General features: G+C 36.7%; 1 protein-coding gene across 1 annotated transcript in view; it reads left to right on the forward strand.

Moving 5' to 3' along the window:
* The first annotated feature begins 1,856 nt into the window (after nt 1-1,856).
* The window catches only part of gabrb2b (gamma-aminobutyric acid type A receptor subunit beta2b), a 47,529-nt gene continuing 22,500 nt past the window's right edge, over nt 1,857-26,885 (forward strand). Inside the window, exons 1-4 of the mRNA XM_088012608.1 lie at nt 1,857-1,867; nt 12,598-12,673; nt 12,735-12,924; nt 13,508-13,575. Coding sequence (XP_087868734.1) covers nt 1,857-1,867; nt 12,598-12,673; nt 12,735-12,924; nt 13,508-13,575 — 345 coding nt within the window. The remainder of the gene's footprint in view (nt 1,868-12,597; nt 12,674-12,734; nt 12,925-13,507; nt 13,576-26,885) is intronic.

Genomic DNA, 26,885 nt, shown 5'->3' on the forward strand with positions numbered 1-26,885 from the left:
TCCAGTAATCTATCCAATATACGTGTGATATTATCCAAATAAATACTGGTTTCACTGTGTTGCGTCTCACAAACAGTACTCGCACTGAAAGTAGATCAACACACACAGATCATTCAATTAGCTATTAAATCATAGCAAGAGTGCACAGTATCTTTGTGCACAATATGACTGCGTTGCCATGCGTAAAGAAGTCAGCCAACAATGCAGAGAAAGAGTTGCCACACTTACCAAAACAGGAACAAGCTCGTTAAAACGAAAGCCATGCCTCGCAAAGACCCGATCGACATGTTGCATTATTTTAGAAGCATGATTGTTTGCGGATTTGAGTCCTTCCTTTTATTTGGAAACAGTGCGAGGAGATCGCGCCAGTCCAGCACGACTTGACTTTCCCTCTAGTGCGGTTGCGCCCGCCTCAGCCTGAACTGCTCAGCTGGAAAAGCCTAAAGAGTTTTCAAGAGAGTGAAGAGGAGGGGGAGTAACAGGGGAGCGAGAAAGGGGGGTGGATTTTTGAGTTTTTACTTTATTATTATTATCATTATTTTTATTTATTTTTTTATAGGAGACACACAGGTTTCGAGTGTTAGTGGAACAGAAATCGGTAGTGCGTACAATTGAAGGAAATGATGGTTATTGCCATTTTGATTAAGAAGGTTGGAAAGAACGAAGCGCTGGGAAGAAACCGAGAGGAGGGAAATGTGAAGGAGATCTTACATGTCTACTGCAGGAACAATTTCAACCGAAGTCATTCTAAAGCCCCTTTGCTAAACAGTGTAATTTCTGTACGCACTACTGCTGCCTCTCAGCCTTTATACTGTATGCCTGCCCTTTACATGAAAGAGAAGCAAAACCAAAAAGACAAGAAAAAAAAAAAAAACATGAAAATTTAGAAAAGTATGATTCACATGGTGGTTCTGTGGTTGAGTGGAGTGGGTGGTAGGTACATTTAGTGCACTATGAAACTCCACAGACCAGGAGCAAGGGGACAATGCTGTGTTTTTTAGACACAGCTTCCAACCAAACTGAGGAATTACCACAAAGTACATTTTTTGTGAGTGTAACCTCAACACAGCTGAATAAATGAGTCCTTCCTTTTATTCCATTGTGTTCTTTGATTTGCTTTCAGCAGAGACCAGCATTGTTGTCTGTTCAGGCACCAGAGCCGTTTTTTAGCTATGTGGGGCCCCAAAGAAAACGTGACTGGGGGCTTTGAAACTGTGACGTCCAGTCAGGGGAAGCCTCACATGTCATCATGTTAAATACTAACAATAGGAGGAAATCAATCTGTCCACTTGACAGTTCTTTGAATTAGTTTTCTGCATTATTTCGAAATGTTTATGTTTTAAATTATTGAATTTGTGCATTGCCTGTTAAAATAAATGGTAGTAGTGAAGTAATGTAGCGCTGTGCCTGAACTCTAGTTGGGTGAGGCAGAAAGTATTGTACCACACTGATAGGGGGCGATGCTGAGCCCCAACCGCACAGTTACCAGTTGCTCTTATGCATGGAAGAAAAACAAACTATAAACAACCAGAAAAATACAGTCTTATCATATTGTTCAACAGTATGAAATTGATTAATGCATACTTTATAGCTGTTTAAATTGAAGTTAAAATATACAAATAAGCTTTTATTTTATATTTTTATATATACTCCAGAGGAGTCAGTGCCTCACCATGAAACTCATCACACATCACAGCTTTGGAGCTACCATTAGCCACCACAGCCAATGGCAGTTCTTGCACAAATGAAACACAAACACACACACAGACACTTCCTCTACCAACATTACTCTAAATAAATGTAATTTTCCACCACAAGGTATTTCATTTAAGTACAACCAACTAAAGGCTGAGATCATGGAAGCACGGTAAGCTCTTTCTAGAAACTTGACCTGAGCTTTACTTTGGTGGTCCATTATATTGTTCTGGTTCATAACAAGAACAATGTGATCAAAGTCAATATTTCAACAAACTTGTACTATGGGTTCAATGTGTGGAAAGAAAATATGATCTTAACCACACCACCAGCCAGAACCATCTACACAGAGCAGGATGGATCCACACATTAATGTTAAGTCAACAGCTGAAAATTAGACTCATCAAACCAGGCTATGTTTTTTCTAATCTGTTATTAGTTTGGTGAGCTGCTGTTAACTGAAGTCTTAGCTTTCTGTTCTGAGCTAACAGCAGTGGCATGCTGTGTGGTTCTGCTTCAGGGTCTAGTGGCATTGATGCAGCAAGTGATTAAGTTTATGTAGAACTACGTCATCAGCCAGACAAGCAATTCTGTTCACTGTCCTCTTACATTAGCACAAACTTTTCACTGGATATTTTCTCTTTTTGAACCATTGTAAAACGGAGATGGTTGTGAGTGGAAATCCCTGTGCATCAGCAGTTTCTAAAATAATAAGCCGAGGCGCTCTTGCTGTTCAAACTCACTCACATCCTTTCTTCTAAATTGTGATGATCTGTGTGAACTCCAGATAATTCTCTTTACCATGCAGAGATGTTTGAATGCATTGTCGATTCATTTACTTTATTTCAAGGGGAAAATGTACAACTCCAAAATAAAGTCAAGCTTTAATCTGTTGTTTCACACTATAGTTTTTAGCTATATTAATATTCTTAATAATTTACTGTGAGTCAACAACCAGTTAAGCATCTGTACCTAACTGTTAAATACACAACCCAGTTTAGCAGTTTGGTTAAAAAAATCAAAGGTTAAAAAACCTAAATAACACTGTTCTTGACTGACATTTATTGCACTTCCACAAATAATGAGGAAGAAGATTAATCACAACACCTTCAGTAAGCAAAACTTCAACCTGGAGCAGAAAAGAGCAGATTTCCTGAAACAGAGAAAAAAGGAGCATCACATGTTCTCTGTACAATGTTAGCAAGTTTCTGTAGCCTTGTGTCTTGAGTGATCAATGACCTAGAATACATTCTGTCTTTTAGCTATGCATTACTTTTTCATTATAAGGGATATCATAGTCATAGCATCAATAATTCATATAAGGGAGAAAAATATAGGATTTTGCTGTGGCAGAATGAAAATGTGAAGACTGATTGCGCAATAAAATCCCCCAACTCTTGTCTTCTTTTCTCCTTAAGCCATAACTTACACAATGACCTTAAAATAATACTTGAATAAAATGCAAACAATGGCGGATTATATTTGCATATGACAGAATTAGATTAAACATCATGGGTGGATCTGGTTTAATGATTTAAATTGCCTCTTAGGTTTTAAACAATGTTTGGGTTTTATACAGTTCACAGCATAGACATGTGTTCAAAGGAGTTGTGATGAAACAGGCTTATACGGTGCAATGTGTAAACAACATTAACTTGCCAGTTGACATATTAGGCATGCCAGCAGTTAAAAATGTTTCCTAAATTTATGTCGAAACCACAATCCAGAAGTTATAGTTATTGTCATATTACAGGAATTGCAGTAGGAATTTTTATTAGAAGTAGATTAGTGTCAATTTTTGAATCTCTTTTGGATGGTTGACAGTGTCCTCTGACCTTGGTGTTTTTATCATCTTGATCGCATTGGATCGTCCGTCCCATCACAGTGTGCTGCCCATGACAGGCTTCTGGTCTCATTTGTTTTTGTGCCACAGAATGGGATTGTGGATGATCCTTGGGCTTGGAGAAAATCTCATTTCGCCTGTTTCTCATGGATTGAATATGCTTCATGTGTTTCTGAAATGGGTTTGATAACTGATGGGTTCACATGAATAAGGGAAAAACACAAACACACACAGTGTTGCATGATACCAATTGTTGCTGTAATCCCTTAATCCATAGTAGATGATTTTATGTTGCTATGGACACACCCACAACGATGGTAATAAAATGCTTGTTTAGATATTAATGTACTTTATTCTTTAGAATGAAATACTTTAGACACGTTACTTGGCTGAATGGGTTTGCCAGAAGCTACAACACTATGCTTGCTCCCACACATGGTACATATTATACAGGTATCTAACCTACTTAAATGTCCCACTGTAAATTTGCATGTAGAGGAAATAAACTGACACATCCACCTGTCAGTTTCTTTCCCACACATGCAAATTTACAGTTTCTTGCAAAGGTGTTCATACACCTTTAAATTTTTCATATTTCTCACATTGCAACCACAGACTTCTTTGCATATAATTGTGATTGTTTTGTGACAGCCCAAAGCCACATAGTGCATTACTGTGAGGTGGAAGGAAACTGACACATGGTTTACAAAATGTTTTTACAAATTAAAATCAGGAATGTGTCTCATTTCCATATATTTTCTTCTTTTGATGCTCCAACATAATATCCAGTGAAACCAACTTGATTCTTAAGTCACATATTTAGCAAACAGAGTCCATTTGTGATTTGTGGGTTATTTAATCTCAGAATAAATACAGGTCCTTTCCCTGGTGTTTTTTTTTTTTTGAGAGAGAGAGAATAGTGAAAAAACAATCCAAACAATCAAAAATAAAGCTGTAAAGAAATTTAATAAAATTCTCAAAGTTCTGGTCAGTCCATAAACGTAAGTTCAAGAATTGTCTGAAGTCTCTTTATTGAAGTGTTTTAAGAGCAAAACCATTATTAAATGATAGACATATATGACATCAATTTTAAAGTCAGCCAAATTCAATTTAGGGAACTGAGAACACATTTTAAAAATCATATTAAAGAGTGCAAAAACTGTGGAAGAGTTTCACCTCCTAGCTTGACATCAACCCTAACAACACACCAGGAACCACAATAGAAAAATGCAGTTTAAAGCATATGGATGTGCTGGCAAGGTCTATTCAAAGTTCAAACCTAAATCCAGCTGAGAGTCTTGAGCTTTATCTGCAATTATTTTAATATGCAAAACTGGTAGAGACGAACTTAAAATTGCTAAAGTGAAAAAATAAAAAATACATGTATCACTTTCCTAGTACTTCAGAGTTTGTGTTGGTATTTCACATAAAATCATAATAAATAAAATTAAAGTTTAAGATTGCAATGCGCCAAAATATAAAACGTTCAATGCGTATGACTATTTTGCAAGTCACTGTAGTCTTTCTGATTGCCTGGTTGACTGGTTTGTTAAGTGGCTGATTTCTAAAAGACTAGTAAGTGTTTCCTCTGTGGTAATCTAAAGTACAGACAACTACAAGAATCCAATACTTGACTTCCTGACTGGATCAATGGCAATCTGGACACTCCATCCTGGACCATGCTCTGTCAGGCATCAAACCTCCACAGTAAGTGGTGCAAGGAAAGGAGAAGTAAATGTTTTGACTGACTGTATTGGGAGGCGGCTAAGTGCAGGTTGTTAGACATTAAGTCTAGATCCTGAAAGCTAGTAGCAGTAACAGTGAGCTCCGGCTTTATTGATTATCCTGCTACACCAAGCGCAGTCTTGATATTTCACTACTTCCTTTTGGTGCGGTTCAGGCTTCCATTGTAAATGGTCATTAGGTTTTTAAAAACCCAGTTCAGTGAATAATTCTAAATAATGGGGGGTCATTACCTCCTGCAGATAATATTTCTGCAAAATATAAAACACTGTAACAATGTGTTGGACTGGAGCTTTGAAGTGAGATGAGAAAAGCCCAGTGATTATGATGGATTGCAATTATGAATGCCCCATTCCATGAGAACAATGCACCTCATATGCCAGGGATGTGGGAAGCAATTCAATTATGTCATTTTAAGAAGTACAATTACTTGTAAGATAAGGAAACATACTTCGAAATCCACTGGGTTTTGGAGAAGATAAAAAAACGCATCAGCAGGAGTTTGTTAATGAGTTCATTACTCAACAAACAATGGTTTTAATTAAAGAAGTCATGATATGCCTTCTGTGTTTGATTCTACTTAACACACAAAACAAAACTGCAAGGCTGCATAGCTTGCAGATGACTGCAAGAAAGTTTTCTAAACCTGCTGACCCTTTCAAGGTAGCACACAAAAGAAGCTGCATGCAAAAGTAGACGCAAAAGCATAGAAAGGACAAATGAAGAAATACGAGATGCTTGTTCAAGTTATGTTTGTTTTTTTTCCACTCCATGGACAGGTTTAATGTCACCTGTTTCTGAATTATTGTGATGTAAATAGTCAAACAAAATCCAAAATAACTCTTGACTCAGTATCAATTTTTCACATTGTGTATTTTATTTCTGGTTATTACTAAAAAGAAGAGCATTGTCTACACCCAATTCTGGCCACACCACAATGCTTCTATAAATACATGATTTCTCCCACATGAGATGGACCCACTGTACTTTATGAGCCTCACCATGTGGTATCTATGGTAACCACTTAGAGTAGAAGAAACTCAGCATGCATGGTGCAATTTGAGTTTGAGTGTGTTTCAAGACTATTAAGAACCGAGTGTGTTCACAAAATTGAAAAATAGAACAAATGTTCAGGTCACAGCCAGTAAAATGACTTGAACCAAATGTCATGCAAAACATGAAGTTAGAACCAAGCTAAAAGTTCAGAATGAGCTTCAATCACTATGAAGTGAACAAAAAGGTCTAAAGTTGCAACAGCAATTTTGAGATACTGTTTTGGGAGTCAGTGAGGCAAATATAATAAAAGAAATAAGTAAATTGACTTGTGAATATCTTATATTCACAAATATCTTATCTGTGTAACTCACACTGTAATAGACAACTCAAGTAATTTGAAGAATTGTCTAGGGATCATTTAAAATTAATTATTAGAAAATGTTAGACTTAATTTCCTCAGCTGCATTTCAACAGCAGTACTGCAGAATCTCTGCCTACTTCAAATGCTACGCTACAACACCTGCATTTGACATCAGGAACAATCTTACCATGCAAGAACAAGCCAGCCATTAATTCAAAGAACATTTTATTTTTAGAAAACGGTTGACCATTTGAATGTTCAAACCCACATTCATACTCATAGTTTGCCATTTGGAATATACAGTTGACCTGCTAGTCATGTTTTTGGACAATGAGAGGAATCCAGTATACCCAGAGAGAACTCATGCAGCCCAGCTGATGCAAGGTAACAGTGCAAAAACAACCCAATCATGAACAAATTCACCGGACACAATAAGAGCAGTAATTTAATCTTATCAGCACTTTCATGTTTAAGTGGCTCAAATCAGACTCCTGTGTAGCAATGAGCAACATCCTACTGATGTTTCAGAACCATTTGCCTGTGTGTGTAAAGAATCCATGCCTACAGCCTCTCTAACAGATCCCAAACAAGGAGGGTGATGAAGACAAATTCTTATGACCTTTTCCCCTCCTCTCACTATCTTCTGTATTTGTCTAGTTGCAGCTTGAAAGGCTGGATTTGTTATGGGGCCATAGCTGAACTGAATCTGTTTGGTCTACCATTTAAAAAAATGTTAGAGAAAAAAAAGGGTTGAACATGAATTTTGTTTCCAATCACAGTTGAAAACATTAACAACTCGGATCTCAATGACTATCAAACAAATTAGTAAAAGCTACTGGCAATACAGAAAACCTACTAAAACTATCAGACACCTAAACATGTTGTTTTGTTGATGACTGTTTTTCTTCCTAAAATTAAGAAAAATCCTTCATCCTGTGAAAATAAAGTGCTGACATTTTAAAACATTGCAGTGGATTTGAATTTCCTCTTTTAGCCCATGTATGAATAGAATGTCACTATCCAGTCTCTATGGTTACCCACTCTGGAAAAAAAAACATCAATGTTAACTTAAAGTCAAGGAGCCTGCAGAGGTAGTACTTGGCAGACTAAACAGAACTGTATTTTCACACTGATGTGATCTGATTAAGCAGATGCTTATTTTCAGGAGTATTGCTTCATTTGAATTTTCTTTTACTTGACAAATAGCTGCATAAATAGAGTCTGAAAGCTGATGTTTTTGTACTGTCAACATACCATCTATTATAAATGAACAAGTCTCCAGTGTTTATAAAATTGTAATCCCTTAGGATCTCTTTGAATGTCAGCTTCACTGCATCATGGGAGCTCTTGATCTTTGTAATCTGCAGGTGGTTTGGAGGAACAGCAAGAGCAGAGGCCAACCACTGCGTTGTCATCCTGTGTCACAGTCTAATCACCGCTTTTGATGCCAAGACACCAAAATAGGGTCGTTTGGCAGAAGTTGTCCAATAATCCTTCCTTTCGTTTCCCTTTTCTATCAGTCCCTCCATCTTTCCTTCCATCCAACTGTGGCTAAAGCTGACACTCAACCTGGACTCGAGTCAGCAGTTCTGGCAGAGCTGGCCAGCGTCTGTCAGGGGCAGGGTGAACAACTGAGAGAGAGATGAAAAGAAACAGAGTTAGCCAGCAGTCCATGGTTTTGGTATTGGTCAGATGGGTAAGGACGTTACAACCTTGAAAAAAAAGCAAGTGGCGCCTCCTCTGGTAGTAGTAAGGTAATGAGGCATAAGGAAGGTAGTTGATGGAATTTGTTTGTTTAACTGTGATTAAGAGGTCAAAACTGTTGCCATGAAAACTTAAAGGATATGAGGAAATAAAGGGTTAATAACAGCTTTCGAATGGATACCTAAAATGTTGTGTTCCTCAGTAAGATTGGACTGCAAAAAGTGAGGCTCAAGCAGTTTGTGCCATCACTTAGGGATAATATAATATTCATGATCAGTACTTCAGCAAAATGGATGTATAAAAACCCCTTTAATATTTAACATTTGTTAAAATGGGTTACAGCTGCGGTACAACTTTTACAAAAATATGTTTTTCCATATTTATTAAAACTGTCACCATGTCGTCACAATATACTGTGAGTCAGTTAATGTGAAAAAAATTGAGCTCCTGCTCCTCCTCCCAGTGCTACTAATGCCATCTGCAAAAATGCACCGCTACAGTCAAAAACAGCCAATCAGAGCCAGAAGGAAGGTTTTAGCACTGTAAAAACAACTTACAGGTACAGAAAAATCATTTATCATTGGTGGCTATGCTAACTGGCCTTAGCATTTGTGGCAACCTATGTTTTGGTGAACCAGGTGCAGCTTAGCAAAGAGCAAGCAGGAGGGGAGGTGAGCACCAGAGTTATTAACAGTGCTATAACCCTCCTCCTGCCTCTGATTGGTTGTTTCCTTCTGAGTGGTGTATTTTTGTAGCAACTAGTAATAGCTGCAGATGAATGTCAATTTCTGAGGAAATTCTTGTTCAAGTCATTTTTCCCACAAGTTTCTGTTGATCTCTTTCACAGGTATCAGTGATGCAGAGTGATCATGGTTTTACTGAACAAAGCTCATATGTCCCAGAAACTATTGAACCAAACAAGAAGTTCCTAACTTCACTTTATGAGGAACAATTTGACATTTGTTTCCATTAACTTTACAATAAGCATATAGATTTTTCTGTGGTAAATTATACCACTCAGATATATTGAGTATCTTTTTGGATGTATATTAACGGTGGTTCACATTCCTAATTTTAGTGAGCCATAAAATCAAGGTGTACAATATAAAAATGGATATAAACAAAAAGATAGTGTCACTTTAAACCAAAAATCTGATTTTATCAATTTAGTCGCACATTTGTTTTACCATTTAGAGTCGAAGGATGTATCCACTCTATTAATGTAGTGTTGGGTCAGATACTAAAAAAAAAAATAAAAAAAAATAAAAACAAGTTAATGGAAGGCAGGCCTGTAAATATGAAAGCTCCCCTGCTGAGTTAGGCAGTTTTAATCAGCAGTGTCAATGCTGTAATTACACCATGCATAAAAGAGAAATACACAGAGATGTTTTAATTATAGGCAAACGAGAAGGCAAAAGCAGACAAATTGTGTCTGATTATTCCACATATATACATCCAAAAACATACTCAATATGTCTGAGTGGTGTAATAAACTATGTATATAATGTATGATGCAGATCATTTTAAGCTCTGGTACAGATAGGTGAAACAAGGAGGCAATTACTGTACTTTATCTGGGCCATGTGCTCTGGCATGCTGCCAGTCTATCAACACAGTCCTGGGTAGATATCAGCCTGCCAATCCATGGGAGGTGTTACCTGCTGAGAGCAGACCAGGTGCAAGCTCCACAGTAAGACAGCATGAAGTAAAGGTTTATCAAGCACTGCATGGCAATTCACCCTCTTTTCGTAGCGCGGTCATTCTGTACATGCTGGTTATGTATCAATAAGTAAAAGCCAATTGCTATTGATTGTTATGGTCTTGTTAGCTTACCACTAAATAAATGGTAAAGACTATTACATGTCTTAAAAATATTTCTTGGTAACCGAATGCATCTTTCAGAAATTTACACACATGGTAGAATTAATCAGGCTATCTGACAGTCTGATCCCATTTGTTGCTAAACTTTGTTTTAAAACACACGCTAAAAAATAAATACGGTAATTTGAATTCTGACTTTTCTGTTCTGAAGAACTAACTTTGGAGCTGTGAATTTGTGTCTTTTTAAAAACAAGGTGACTTCATGTCTTTCTCTTGCTTAAAATCAAATCATTTTAACATTTAATGTCATTCCCACCTAAACAACAAAATGTTAATCATCGACTACTTTTACTATGTTTAAAAAAGTTTTAAAATTACATCTCAGAACAAGAAAACAGAAAAAAACACTCCTGACTGAAGCCTGGATGACTGGTCAGACATCTGTTATCTGTGTATTCAGGCCCTTCTCAACACATTTCTTCATCAATTTATGATGCTGTTTACTAAGTTTATTTCCAGCATTAAAAAAGCTTTTTTTTTTTTTTTCCAATTCAGCAAAAGAGGCACACACTGTCTGAAAAGTGTGGTGTTTTATTAAGGGGCTCATAAAATCTATTATATTCCTCTTCCTGGAGAGATGCAGAAAAACACAACAGATAGCAGAGCTAGATACATTTTGGAAATATTAAACCACTGAATACATCAGTACCTATTGTTTTATCTGTTCCATCTTATTAGTTGAAACACTGACTTCTTTTAAATCTCAACTAAAAACCCACCTGTTTAGAGTTGTATTTGAAGCTTAATCAACTATGGATTTAATGAAGGCATTTGACTTAGTTATGTCCTTTGGTTGCCCCTCTGTTCTCCATTCACAGGGTTGTTTGTTTTAATGGATCGGGGCTTCTCAAGTTGATATGGTGACCTGAATTTCATTCAGTCATCACAGTGAACAAAGTTCGATACAATTGTATGTCACATTTGTTTTTCAGGTTTTATTTTTATTTTTAATCTTGTTCCTCTTTTTCTCCCACTTCAAAAGCCAAACTTTGTTTTGGACAATCACACATAATCAAAATAAACTACATTAAACTTTCTAGTTTGATACTGTATTCAGTACAGAATGTTCATCTGTTTTATCTGATAAAAATAACCTATGCATATATTAATTTTATTAGTTCAGATGTATATAAGATGCTAATTTATGTTTATCTTTTTTTAACTCAGTATTTTTGCACTTTTACACATTTTAATAGAAGCTTTAGGTCAAACTAAGTTCAGAATTGTTCTTGATCATATTGAAAAAGGACTGGATTCCAAATTCATGAGATGAAGAAATCAGCAGTCTAGAGATAAATAAAGTCATTAATTATGCATTTACAGTTCAGAACACCCTGCAGATTATGCTTCCTTCTTTGACTTTATAATGAGCTCATTCCTCTAACTTCCAGCTCTGATGATACCATATCCATGACGATTTGTGTCCAAGTTCACACAGCGGAGCTCATCCTGCTTAGCAGTGCATGGAGCCAGCCAGCAACGAGCGTGCATGGCTGTGAAAAAAACAGCTCCGGAGGAACCGGCTCATGCTCCATCAGCCCCGAGGCGCTGCATGGACACTGCGCTTCCCTGGGCATTAAGGCTCTCCTCTCATCAGAAACCCGGATGAGTTGAGATCGATGCGTGGGCAAATGTTGGTACAGAGAATCATTTGTAGCATGAGACCCCGAAGTTTACTACATTTTTTCACAAGAGGCACTGTGGCACTGTGAAGTGTGTGTTGGGGAGTGAGGTTGGAGGCGCATTCAGCACCATGGACAGAGCAACTGGATGGGTTTCTTTAGCAGCAGGTATTAGATAGATAGATAGATAGATAGATAGATAGATAGATAGATAGATAGATAGATAGATAGATAGATAGATAGATAGATAGATAGATAGATAGATAGATAGATAGATTTCATGTTTTTCAGTTGGGGTTGTTTTGTCGGGTCTCCCCACCCCGGTGCTCCAGTAACTCTGCTGGAGGAAGCAGGGTTGCAGGACTTGTTCAGTGTCAGCTGAACGTCAGGTTCAGGAACAGCGAATGGAAAGAGAACACCCCACCCACATTTCCTCACTTTTTTCCTAAACTTTTTTCTTACAGTCCCTCACACCCCTCTCCCCCCTTTTTTTCTTAAACACTTAAAACCGAACTTAAATATGGGAAGACCCCTTGTCCTTTTGGGTAACACGGAGTCATGATTCTCCTTTAAATTCTTTCTTGTTTGGATCTGCCATTGGCATCAACAGCAGCACCGCTGCTGCTTCTTGATGTTGTGATCTGAAACACGCATGCGCCCGGAATTGGAATTACTGCACTGGCGAGAACAACTTAGACCTCGTCAAGTCTTCACTAAAAGAAACCGAAAACCATATAATTTTAAAATTGCAGCCGTAAGCGCAAGAGGGATGAGGACGACGTGTGTCTTGTTAATCTTCTTCATGGCAGCTGTGATGCGCGCTCAAAGGTGAGTGAAAGGGGGTCGGAGGATGCTCCACTCATTTTACTAAGTGTGACTGTCTCACAAGCGGGATGCAAAACGATTGGCATGTATTGCACAGCAGTTCTCCGTCTCTAAAGCTCTGCTCTCTGCTTTCTCTTTCTTTTCTTCCTCCTATAGTGCCAGTGTAAATGACCCTAGCAATATGCCTTTGGTCAAAGAAACGGTGGACAGACTGTTAAAAGGTTATGATATACGACTGAGGCCAGATTTCGGAGGTAATTAGGTCCATTACAAACATGTTGTTCCAGTTTGAGCGTTGCCAGGCGGGAGTAGTACAGCGTTATTAGTCCAACTTGGTTTGCAATTCCCGAAAGTACTTGTATCACTAATCTAAGAATTTTAATGATAAAACATTCCTAGACAATCTACATGATACAGTCTGATGAGAAGTTGAAACATCCTGCCTTAATGCTGGCTTAAATGAGTAACATATACTCAGACATCAATAACACAAAAATACTAAAAATAAAAAATAAAATAAAATAAAATAAAGAATGAAAACGTGTCAGTCATCTCCGTGTTGATTTCTTTTTAATATCTTAAATGCATATTTGGAGGGATTGTGATTTAATGTGTGGAAGACACTTTGATTGCAGGTCGGCGCATCTAATCCTAACCCTGGCGTGAGCTGTGAACTAATCATCCGCCTGACAACAGCTAAATTTACAAGTGTTAATCTGTGTTCCCATTACACACCTATTTTAAACTCTTTCTACTGATGAAAGTCAATCATTTGATTCCTTTTGGTGGTAACTCCTGCTGTTTTCTGATGCTTACTGTGTTTTTCATCTGTCCCAGGTCCTCCAGTCGGAGTGGGAATGAATATAGACATAGCCAGCATAGACATGGTATCAGAAGTCAACATGGTAAGAAAACCAACAACATTTATAATTTCAAGAAACTGGTGCCCGTTGTAATCGCCTCCTGAGGGAGACACCCCCCGTCCCTCCCTCCTCCCTCAAAGCGCAATGGGGAAACCCTCCGTTGGGGGAACTTACGTGACACTGACCTGACCGCTTCCAGACTACAAGGGCCATTAAAGTTGCAAGAATGATGTCATGACTTTATTTTTGCTGATCCGTTAGAACTTCTTCATAAAGAGAGATGTTTTATTTTAAATTTTGCACTTAGATTTGTGAAGCGGAGAAATTATCATTCCAAGAATCACCATCTTTATAAAAATCAATATTTGAAGATTACATTAACCCATCTTTTAATGTGTCTGAAGGAACATTTCTTGATCAAGACGTATTTTTTGTTTACTTATTTCCTGATGTAGAAGGTTTGTCGTAACTGTTTCTCAAGGAGCGCAGACAGTGGATGAATGTTGGTGTTGCGTGTCTGAACATCGGAGATTAAGTTTCATACAAGTGCGCCTCTTAGTGTTGAAATTGTAGAACTGCACTTGATTATTTTTTTTTCCAGACAGACGAGGCATCACGATTGAAGGTCACTCTTGACATGATTAAGGTGACAAAGTGAGAAAAAAATATTTTTAAGCTAACATGATTTGTTAGATCCATTGTCATCAAAGTTTTTACTTTTATTTTGGTTAAATGTTTCTTCCTGTGCTTGACCTACACTGAGGTAATGTGTTTCTATTGCATATTTTTAAAACAGATTTTTTTGGGTAGAATCACCAGAAAACTGATAGAAGTACATTTTTATATTGGTCCTGTAAAATTTTTAGTTGCAGATAATATGAAGCCTCATATTTTATATCTGTTCACTTGTATTTACACAGAAGACTGGCTTGGAAACTGATGCTAGCAGACAAATACACATAAAAATACAGGGCAAATTTTCAGTAACCTCCATCCATCCGAAAGAACATATTATAAACAGAACAGTCAGGTTTCTGAAAAGTCTTCATTTCCACACGTTAATTACTTTGTAGTGGTTCCTTTAGCATGAATTATTTCATCAATGCATTGTGGCATGGAGGCAGCGTTATTAGTCCAAGTGGCATTGTGAAGCCATGAGTCAGGTTGGTTTGATAGCAGCTTAAAGGTCATCTGCATTGTTGGGTCTGGTGTCTTTCATTTCCCTCCTGACAATACTCCATAGATTCTCTGCGGGTTTAAGTCATGATTGTTTGCTGGCCAGGCAAGCACAGTAACACCAAGAACAAGCTTTTAATACCTTTGGCAGTGTAAGCAGGTGCCGAGTTCTGCTGGAAAATGAAACGAGAAGCTCCATTGAGAAGCTCCACAAAATTCACTCATGGATTTTGCTCAGCAATACTCTCAGGAATGCTGCTATCCCCTTTGCTGATGCATCCTTTCCTACCACACTTTTTCCTTTCACTTAACTTTCTATGAATGTGCTATAACTTTTTAACATTTTTCTAATTTTATGAGACTGAGTTTTGGGTTTTCATTCTCTTTCATTATCAAGTTTAGCTTCTTCTGATTTATTGTTAAAGTGTGACTAAACCCCTGAACGCCTTAGCCTTTTCCCTGTCCACATAAACAGTTAATTAGACATAACTGTTGCTCTTGTCAAATGTTATCTGCAACATTTGACAAGAGCAAAGACCAAAATGTTTTCTTCAGAAAATAAAACAATACTCGAGGAGAATGAGAACTAAAGTTAGGCAAAAGTTATTTTCCTGAAATTAATTCCTTCTTTCTTTTTTAACATTAGCAACTTTGAGAAGATGTTAATGTACATAGTTACACCTGTGCTTAATAGTTGCTTGCTTCAAAACAAGTTAGAGCTGAAGTTTTCTGTATACACACACATCCAAACAAAAAAGGTCCAACTCTGCTAACATACAAAGCGAGTGCCGTGCAGCCTCTTTGATCACCCATTCCTTTGAGAGGGTTTGGCTCGCTCAACACCCTCTAATGTGAAAGGGGAGTCATTACCACCTGACCCATCACAGCCTCGTAAAAAAGAAAAGGCCACGTGTGTGTAATGGTCTCATCCTCTTTGATCTGCTCTCCCCACTAATATAAATGTAGCCACTTTTCAGAATAGCAGCTGGTGTAGAAGCACTTTCCTTTCTTCCATTTCCTGTACCCCATCTGGCTCTCTATCCGGCACTTATTTGGTGCATGGGGAGAACCGCCCTATGTTCTGTCTTTTAGTGAACAGATAGGGAACTGAGTTGAGGGTAATGGAAATATGTCACAGAGGGATGCTTCCAACAGTGTCCTTTTTTGTCATTATGGCAGAGTAGGACATCAATGCTTTGTTCTGTATGAATGATGCAGAAGGTTATTTCTTGCCTATGCACATTGTTGGAGACTTCACATTAGAAGCAGACACAAAATGAGGCTAAATGTTTTCTCCTAAAACAATCTCATGTCATTCAGTTATTACCAATGCAATAGGGAAGAAAAAAACAAAAAACAAAAAGTCTCTTGTTTACTACAGATGAGCTACCATCCAAAAGGTCAGTATGGAAGTTCACCTGATGTTAATTCAGCTTGATTTTTTGTCAAAAAAGAAAAACCAAAAAAACTTTTACACTCAGAACTAAAACTGAAATGCTACTAGAACACAAAGATAGGATAATATTAGAAAATATTTATTGATGTCTGGTGCCTTACAGAAGTATCCATAAATTTTTCACATTCGTTCATAAATTTCAATATCTATATTTGGATTTAGAGCTGAACTTTGACTTGTCTGTTTCCACCCATGAATTTGTATCATGTTTTCTGTTCAGGGTTCTGCTGCTGGAAGGTAAAGATTCATGTCAGTCTCAAAATGTTTAACATTAATTATGAGCTTCTCTGTCCATGATAGAAGTGTATCATTCACAAACAGTAACGCTGCCATTTACCATCAATGAATGATTTTTCAGGGTTATGTGCAGTTGTAGCTTTTATACATTTATGTGCTGCTGTAAAGGAGAGTTGTCTCAAGTGTTGGTTGGTTTCCTTGAAACTGTTATTTCATAGATGGTTTCCAATAAATCTCTGAACCCCTCTGTACCATTGCTAGCGCAGATAAATTTATACTGAGAGACTCTGCTAATTAGGTACTTCTAAAGACTTTTTGTCATACTAGACTTTATGTTTCAGGTTTTGATTAAAGGGGGAACCAGGTATCTACCCAGCATCCTTCATGTATATTTATTAAACATTGCATTGCTCCAAATTTATGGTTGTAAAGCTGCAACATGTGAAAAAGTTAAAGAGAGGGATACTTATGCAAGTATTCCTATCTGGACTTCTGCAGCCTTTCATACTTATGCATCATGTAGACAACATGAGGCCAAAATGTCATTCAGGCCTGGAGCCAGACATGAAATAAGGAGGTTGTTGCTGGTGTTTCTTGCACATCCAGAAAAGGTCAGTGCTTTCTGAGCATCACAGTACAGATCCCAAGCTGCTAGGGGTAAAACAGATAGGGTATGAATGTATAAGACCTGTGGGTCAAACTTTCACCCCTCAGCATGTGACATAAATAGAAAGAGAAACGGATGGAGACAGACATAAGATGGAGCTCTAACATTATCAAGTTGCCACATGGAGAAACCACTGTGCTGTTAATGTTGGGGGGAGGCTACCTACTGGTGGGGAGGGTTCATTGTGCATGAGTCAGAGGTGGACATACACATAGTCCTACACGCACACCGCATGCTGATGTCATGTAAGATGTCTGGGCAGAGCACTTTGGCTACTAAAGCCTTCAATTTTTCTCCTGAAAAAAAAGGATGGAGAATAAGAGAGCATGGTGTGCCACTGCTAGATGTCTCTCTCTCTTTTATCTCCAAGCAATTCCCTTCAGTGATCCTCTGCTGCCATTCTACTCTCAATATTTACTTTTAGTTGAGCCCCTGAACACTTGAATTATAAGCCAGCAGCTTTTACAGGGGAGGAATACTCCTGTCTAAGGATGAACTAAAACTCTCATCCTCATCCAAAAGGCAGAAATACTATTATTGATGCACATAAAGGTCGAGAGGAGCTTATTGATTGTTGGAGGAAAGCTATGAAATTCTTCCCCAACTACCCCTCCTCTCCACCACAATGTCAGTATGTTGTGATTTCCTTCTCTCAACATGTCTACTGTAAATGCATAAACATTGTGCTGCAAAAACAGCCCGACTGCTTACATTATACAGATGTGATGCATTATGATGTACTTTGCAATATTAAAGAGAAGGAAGTTGGATGAAGCACTTATGTGTTATTGCGTTATACATCATCCAGACCCAACAGCCATTAAATTATATGAATTCTGTATTAGTGTTGTTTCTAAATCTGTTTCACAGTCACTTTCAATATTCTGCTCATTATTTGGACAGATCTCCCAATTCATTAGTGGCTGGAATCAGCACAACCTGTCATCTAAAGGCTGTAGGATTTTGGAGGAATTTCCATCAGAGGCTCTTAACCTCTATATCATAAGATGGCTGGAAAAATCTTAATAGAAAGTTCCATTACTGATCCTGGCTATTTAATTGTGTTTATAGAAGTTTAGAACAAAAATCATATATCTTTGTTATCCATTTGGACTAATTATGCTTCAGCTTAAATGGGATGTAACAGAAATAAAAATGGATTTATACCTTTGTCAGTATGTTTTATGTTAAAGGATAAAATGATAACAGATTGCTCCACGATCTACCATAGAACCAATCTTTGATAGGTACTTTTACATTTTATTAAAACAATAAAAAAACTATACCATTAAAATGTTTTGAGTAAAAAAAAAGATATTAGAACCATCTGAAGTAGAGAAGCATCTTTTCCACCTAAATATGTTGCCTTTTTAAACGTGCTTTCAAAATAAATCCAGTCACACTAGCATTAGATGTTGCTGAAAACCTATTCACAGTGTTAGAACATTTCAAATGAAGAGCTCTTAACCCTTTTTACCAACAGCAGGTGAACAGTAATTAAGGGGGAGAGAAACAGTACATAGGACTATTTTTTTAAAATCCTGAAAAGGACAAGAGAACAAGGGATTACACAATTAAGAGAGTGCCACTCAAACCTCAGAATGAAGAAAGACAAACCATGAATGGATCTGCATAATGAAAAGCCTGACATCAGAGAGTACCATCGACAATGTAAAACAACCCTACCAGTGTGTGCTCTCGAATGAAATCTGCTTTCACTTTCTTCCTTGTTTTTTCATTGCTTGTAGTTAAGCTGACCTTTAAGTTTTCACTTATTATTCTTAAAAAGATCTGCTCAATATTTAGAAAACATTTCCTAACTTTGTTCTTTACAGCCACTTGTCATGTACAAAATATGTTCAGCTGTATACAACTAACAAATTTTAGGGGAGTTAAGCATTTAGGTCTTTACAGAAAGACATTCCTTAAACCAAGACCTGTTAGAAAGATTTCACAGTCTATTGTTTGTGATTGTCTGAGAATATTTTCTATGCTCACTAAAACTAGTTTACACACATTTCAAGCAGGTGTAGCTTGTTCCCTAGATTTTCATTAAATACGATTTGAAGCCTAATTTTGAGAGTTATGAAAATGCTAATACTTACTTTTCTCGGTGTTAACAGTTCCAGTCTAATTTAATCTGTATTATTAGTTTACAATCACCTGAAAACAAGTCCACAAATCCTTATAACTAAAATAGTAAGAGTACTACAAACAAGAATACTGAAAAATATACAGTACATGTTCATGTATGTTGTGATGAACCCTAAATGAAAATATACAATTGCCCAATTTTTCTGTAATTTAACTTTATCTTTTGCATAAAAGGTAGCCAGGATTTCTTGTTTTGCAACTAATAAGGTTAGGAACCACTTAAATAAAAAACACTGAAATTACAAACTAGAAAACAGAACATCATGTGTTGAGGAAAGTCTGAAGGGATATGGGGAGAAGGAAGAATACATGGATTGGGTGAGCAAAGTGTTGAATCGACCCACTCTCAAACTTGCATTATTGATGTGTGAAGGTTTCAATACCCTTGCTGCTCTACAGAGTTTAAGTAATCCATTTGGATCACATTCTGGGGCTGCTTTAATGCAATAAAAATAACATGCATTAATACAGTATCCCTTGCTAAAGAAAGGGTTTACATATTTTATTCAAAGAAGGGACAGTGCCCATGGATAACACAAACAGTGCAACATACTGCAACCACAAGGCTGTTGGTTGCATTTTGAATATGATCTGACAGATAAATGCAACATGGGAGACAATAAAAGAGGAAGAGTTATTTCTAACCCTCCTCACAGGGACATAATAAACATCACACAGTACATTTACTGAAACAATTAAAAATCTGCACAGTGAGGATGTGCCTCATTGTATTCAGTTTTAACTTCTATAAAATGCAGCCTTAAGGACTAGACTAGAAATATCCTGTGGGTAAAACGGTGCTAAGTTGACAAAGCACTGAAAGTTCAATCTTGATATCAGTATATTTGTCATTAATAATAATAATACTAATTGTAGCAATTATACTAAGATTTCTAGAAAAACTTCGTAGTGAAGATGTTTTGATGTTTTTAATAGACAAACACTTGTAATAAGTTATTCAAGAACTTGCCAAATGCATTTAATAAATGCAACATCTTAGATAAATGCCAATTATTTCTCCTCAGCCTCCCCAAGAACTTGTTGCTGTGTAAAGCTCCCAACCTATATATAGTGTTTGTGACCGAGAATATAACAAACTCAAACTGTAGATCAGACACTAGTGCTTCAAACACTAAAATATTGGGTAGATATATTAGTAAAGTTCTAGATTATTTCATTTTTATTTATTACTTCTACCGTTTCTGTTGCAAATAGAGGATTGTGGCATAAAACTTCAAACTTTTACTGTCTTTAATTCTTAATTAATGCTTTATTTCTGTAGATGGTATGTTCTTTTTAGGTTTTAAAACAACTACTTAGGATGAAGTTTAATTGATTATTTATCCATATAAACAGAGGCTAAAATAACTGAACACATTGCTTTTCTCAAATAATATATTTATAGCAATTCTACTGACATGGATTTGACACAAATTGTTGACAACAACCCAAGTAATCCGCCCAAAATAAAATCCAATTGAGTTTTGCATGCTAAACATTTGGTTAAGTGGAAAAAGGTTGCAAAAACACAATTCTTGTAAAAATATTGTCTCCAAAACTTGCTGAACAGTAAACAAGTCTTTTAAGTTAAACATTTTCACTATCCTTCTTAACAGTTTTCTGTTACTGTAGTTCAAGAACAGACTGTCTTATTTGAAAGGAAGCTTGGGGAATTCAAAGCATACTGCCTCTTTACTGTACACTACAAATGGGAAATGTAGTTCACAGTTGTCTCGTGTCGTATGTCTCATGTTCGCAGTTCGCCCATATTCTTTTTATCTCTGGTTTCAGTCTCATGTCTGTTTTTTTCTCTGCTTGTTTGATGACACCGTACTTGGGCCCTGCTGCAGGGAGGATTAGACAGAGTTGCAAATCAAAGTGGGTTAATCGGCTAGAGTACCATTTCAGGAGTCATCTCTCAGCTTACTGGCCACACTGCTCCAGTTAAGTGCTGCAGTTGACATTTACACGTTTCAGGCTTTAGGGAAGCAAAGACTGTTAAGAAAAATACATATCTTTCAACAGAAAGATTAGCAATGTGATCCCATCTTTGTCCAATTTACATACCGATATTCCATTAGGTAGGACATTCATGTGCTGATCACCATAAAACTACCATCGGTGGGATAAAGCAATTGTTTTGCAAATCACAAGTAATTTTTTTATCTTTCTGACCAACTTTTGAGTCAAGCCCCAAATAAAGGCATGAAAGTCCCAAGTTGAGCTGAAAGTCCTGAACTTTTTATTTCAAATCTCAAAAAAGTCATATGACCCTTAGTGTAATTTAATCAGAATAAATCTGATGCTGAGATTTATCAACTGTTTTAGACAACACAGAAACACGGATACACAGAAACACGGATCATGACACTTCTATCCCCTGGTTTGCACTGCAGAGCTGTTCTTTTCATTGAATGTCGTTTGGTAAAAACCATTAACTCTCATCTCATCATGAGAGTTTTAGTGCATGATTAAATGAGAAGTTCATTACATTTCGACATTGATTCTGATCACTTTCTAAAAAAAACAGTTTGAAATAAATAGCCTCAGGATTGGCCTTGGTGGTGGAGTGCATTCTGAGTGCCTTTTTAACTCTGAAGTGCTAAACGTGAACCAACAGATATTTGCTTTTAAAAGTTCTGCCTGGACATATTTTGTGTCATTTGATGACATGGCTTCAGGCCAGGTGGGTGTTTATGTTAAAAGCGGCAAATTGTGTCTCATTTATAATTTATTGTAAATAGTCTGCTCCCTGTTGTTCAGCATGTCATAATGCTTTAGCTCTTGTCAGATCAAACTTGTTCTATTATTTATATATTATATATTTGGTCACATCCACGACTAACTCAAACGTAACAAATGTTTTTTTGTCAGTACACCAATGTTACACCGCAGACCCATCTCCAGAGGAAGGTCATCTAAAACCAACTAATCACTATGAAACTGTAAGAGGGAAAACCGAACAATGGAACAGGCATTACTGCTATATAGGAGCATAACTCTGTGGGTGAGCACAGAGTAGTTACCCCATGACCTGATGTGAGAAATACAACATATGATATAAAACCTAATACCTAGATTCCATCTACATGCTCTAAAAAGCACACAGTGTACTTAGTTTCACCAGTTTAAATAAAGAATCCAAAATGACATTGTAATCTGTAAGAGGTGTATTGTGTTTTTGAAATGGGCTTCTGGATGTATGTGTTACTAACAAAGTGAGTTTGTAACAACTGGTAGGATCAACAATTAATTTTACAGAAACAGTTTTAAGTGTCTGCAGTTTGGAACTCACTTCCTGTTGATTTAAAGCCTGTAACCAGTTTTAGTACGTTCAAGAAACAAGTGTTTTCATTAATATACGTCTTGATTTCACTGCCATAACAGAAATCCATTTGGTTGATTGTAGGTATATACAGTAGTCTGGTTGTAATCTTTCCTCTGGTCTAAAGGGGCTCACCCATCAGGTTACTGTTAAACAAGTTTAATGGAGGGTTTGACACAGGATGATTTATTGCATAATTAACACCCCCTGAAGTGACTGCACAGAGTTCAAAATCATATGTGTAAACATTAAACCTTCTGAACTTTGATATGATGAAACATTAGGATGTAAAATTGATTTTTCTAAATTTCTTTGACCTAAAAGTGATTATTTATAACTGAGTATGATTCTTTAAGTACACTGTATCTGTCACTTGTATTTGAATTTAGAGCTGTGACTCAGAGAAGATTGACTGACATGAGTTCATAAGACATTTCTGCTTTTTGTGTCTTTTCCATTGTTGAGCACCAGAGCTTTCTAATGAGCTTAATGTCTTTCTGTGAACCTTCCTTCACTTTGTTGTGTTACACATGGTATCAATTTCACTCTTCAGACTTAAATGTTTATTAAAATGCTATTGAGAACCTGATCATTTCTTTATCTGTACAAACCACTGAACAAGTTACTGATACCAGCATTCTGCATGCAATAACCTGGTAAACAAAAACTTATTTTCAAGTTCACTTTATTCACCAATTGTGTTAAATTTAATCAACATTGCCCAGTCTATGTGATTCTCAAAGAAGAATAAAATGCAAATGATTAACTGGGATGTGAATTTTAAGACTGAATTTTTGTTAAGAATCAAAACTTGTTTTAAACTGCAAATATTTGTTAATCATAAAGCTAATCAGCTTATTATTTTCCCAAAAGTTATATAAGTCCAACATTTTTAAAAGAGTATTTAGTGCATAACATCATGCATTATCTGTACTATGAAAAGAATGAGTTAAATTGAACAATATAATTCAGGAGCTATTGATTTAAGGTGGTGAGCTATAAGCATTAATTAATCCAACTTTATAATGTGTTCTATTATGTTTTGTTTTTAAATTAATTAATTTTTTCTTTATTGCTTTTAATATGCAGTTTTAAATAGACAGTTGAAGAAACCTGCCGCAGTGTGCCTAGACCTAACCACAGCAGCTTCCACTGTGTTTGATAATGTTTAATGATGGCAAACAAAAGGAAAAGAGTGAAACAAGTAGAAATGACCATTTGTGTTGACTGTTTTAGATGTATTGGGGTGTGTGTGTGTGTGTGTGTGTGTGTGTGTGTGTGTGTGTGTGTGTGTGTGTGTGTGTGTGTGTGTGTGGGGGTGTGTGTGTGTGTGTGTGTGTGTGTGTGTGTGTGTGTTTATTTGAACAGAGCCTTTCACATGATTCCAGCAGCGCTGTTGTTGCAGTCTTATAATTGGACAGTTTGTGGGTTCTGTAATTTGGCGTTTGTCTGGCAACAACACAGATTTTCACAGTTTGTAAAAACCCTTCACTGTTAGTGGACTGCAGTTCTAGTTTCAGCTTTAACTGTGATGATCAGAATTCACACAGTTGATGTCTGAGCTGGAGAAATGGCAGGTGTGGATTGGTCTTCACAGCAGCTGAAAATTACACAGAGATGATAAAGTGTTAGTATTGAGAGGCAGAGGGCATAGTTTGCTTTAGGTGCCTTTTTCCACCACGCCTTTAGTGTTTTATAGAACAATCTAACAATTTTTTTTACATTTTCATAGAGCAAAATCAGACAAACAAAAACTCTCATTGTTCACCGTCTCTTATAATAGCACAAATAGGGAAAGATGGCAAATAGTTCCATGGTTAAATTGAGCAGGTAAACCAATGTTTCCCTGCTTTAGCACATCTATATCCAATAAATCCATCTTTAGACTCCAGCAAACCTGGAGAAAGGCTGAAGAGAACCACCATTTAAACTAGATTAATTGCAACAAAGAAACTTTGTAGATACTTAAGACATCATGGCTGAAGATAATAAATTACTAACCTCTGATCTGGAGTTCAAACTAAGAATAAGTTTAGCAGTTATGCTAGTGCATCTCTATTTAGTCCAGTGGAAGAATCTAACATGTTATCTTGCATCCTTCCTGGTTTTTTGAGTGTTATTAGTTTTGTTTGACTTTCATAACCATCTCAACAAATGGGTTAATAATATTGCATTTCTTCAAAGTGAGTGCTTGTCGGGGTTAGAGGGCATGGTTGTTAGCTCTGTGTGTTCATGTGTTGCAGTGTGCTGGATGGTCTGCCCAGCCTCCCATCATCATCAGTGATTGTTAATTGCTGATGATGTTGAAAAAGTGAAATACAAAAAAAAAAGTTTAAGTGTTAATGGATTTGCTGGTCTTTCTTGTTCCTCAATTATCTATGATTTTGTGATTTTGCAGATAGGGAAACAATGAATCAATCTAAAAAGGCTTTTTTTTAAATTTTGCTACATTTGTATGTCACCTCCAAATACACCAGCTCTCCTGCCAACACACAGCAGGCTTGATGCCCCCAAAGGCCCCCTGTGTCTGGTATTGGTCACTCCTACTGGGGGGAAATGTTGCCTCTTCAAGGGTGTTCTTACTCAAGGGAATAGTGGATACAAGCCATCAAACCTGTAGTCCAGAACTCTGGACTTTGACAAAAAACAAAGAAGTTCACTCAGATCCATTCATGAATTGGTTCTTGATAAAAAGTTTTTTGATCTGTCTGAAGATGTTTTCACATTTTAGATGAATGAAGACTGTTTGCATTTTCACCTTATTTGTGCTTTTTGGAATTAGACAGTAAAACTTTTCCCCTGATCTCTCCAGACTGTGGCATCATTTCAATGGGATGTTTTCTGACACCAAACCGTCTCAACTACGTGCTCTTTAAGCAGTGTCAGAAAGAAAATTATTTTATTTGACACCTCTTTATATAGTGTCATATTACACCATTAGCTTGCAGTGCATTCTATTAGAAGCTGAAGTGGTAGGCCAACATGAAGTAGCACATTTAGAAAAATCATACATGGTTTTATTTAAATAAAAGGGGAAATCTGAACACTGTAGGTTGCCTTTACATCTAGAACCAGATAAGAAAAACAGAACAATTAATTGCCTTCAAAAGTCACTTCGTTAAGAATTGTAATTTTCTGTGTTTAATCTCACTCATTTCTCAGCTGCTCTGTGAAAGCCTCAGTGATTTCTTAGAGAACACATTCTGCATGCTGACACTTATAAAGACCAAGTAACAAGCATGACAGGTCAAAGTTGAAGGTGTGTAGAAGTTTAATGCCGAGTTTGGTTATAAAAATATGTCACAATCTTTTAATACCCTTTATCTGAAAGTAGAAACTAAAACAGTACACCTACCAATATGCTGTTGTCCACCTGAACAAACTGTCAAGTGTCCTATAATTTCATGGCTTCCTACACCTGAAAAGGACTTGAAGACTTCAGGAATTCACTCAATCTTTTTTTATTTTCACCAATGAGTGAGAACCAATGAACAGAACAGGTGAAAAACCTACAAAACACATACAAAATATTTTAACATACATTTTAGACATTTGATTCAAAGTTAATAATTTATCTTAATGACTAATTCCATTTTTAACCTTAAACATACATTTCTTTTACAATTTTAACCATAAATTCACAGTATTAAATTATTAAATTTCATGTCTGGTTGAATTTGAATCAAACAAATCCACACATTTTAGAATTACAGTTTTTTTGTTTCTTTTTCTTAGGACATAAGGTTTTTACATTAGATATCTTAACATACATTTAGTGGAACCAAACTATAAAACTAGCAGTGCAAACTGTTACTTCAATAAATTCTTCATTTCATTTCTCAAATGTGAAACTACAGTCAAATTACCTTCAATTGAGCCCAGTTAGTGGCTTACCGGTAGTCCTTGTAAGTCCTTTTCCATGAAATGCTGCTTTGGAAGCTGTGTTTGCCTTCCTCAGCTCTGTTGCAAAACCAGTAAAGTGGTTGGTGGATTCCTTATATACCTGAGTTGAGGGTGCTGCTGATTGGGCCAGATTTCTTTCACCTGCTGAGAAGTGCTGCAGAGTGGCATACTAATGTGTGTGTGTGTGTGTGTGCACACACAAATGTCTATTCATGCACCCACATCTAAACTAATGAGCAGATCTGCGCAACACAAACTGGCTTTGCAAAGAGAAGATTTGCAGCCAAGAGACCCACAAGAACTGTGGAAGAACTGCAAAGAAGAAAAAGGACATGGAGTAAACAAATCACTGCAACAGCTGTTGTTGAAAGTAATGTTTAATATATTCAATTTAAAACTAATTCTGCATCACACATCATACTATCCATCCTAAC

This window comes from Poecilia mexicana, unplaced genomic scaffold (genome assembly GCF_051168715.1).
Source record: "Poecilia mexicana isolate PSO_F unplaced genomic scaffold, ASM5116871v1 scaffold_14, whole genome shotgun sequence".
Lineage (NCBI taxonomy): Eukaryota > Metazoa > Chordata > Actinopteri > Cyprinodontiformes > Poeciliidae > Poecilia > Poecilia mexicana.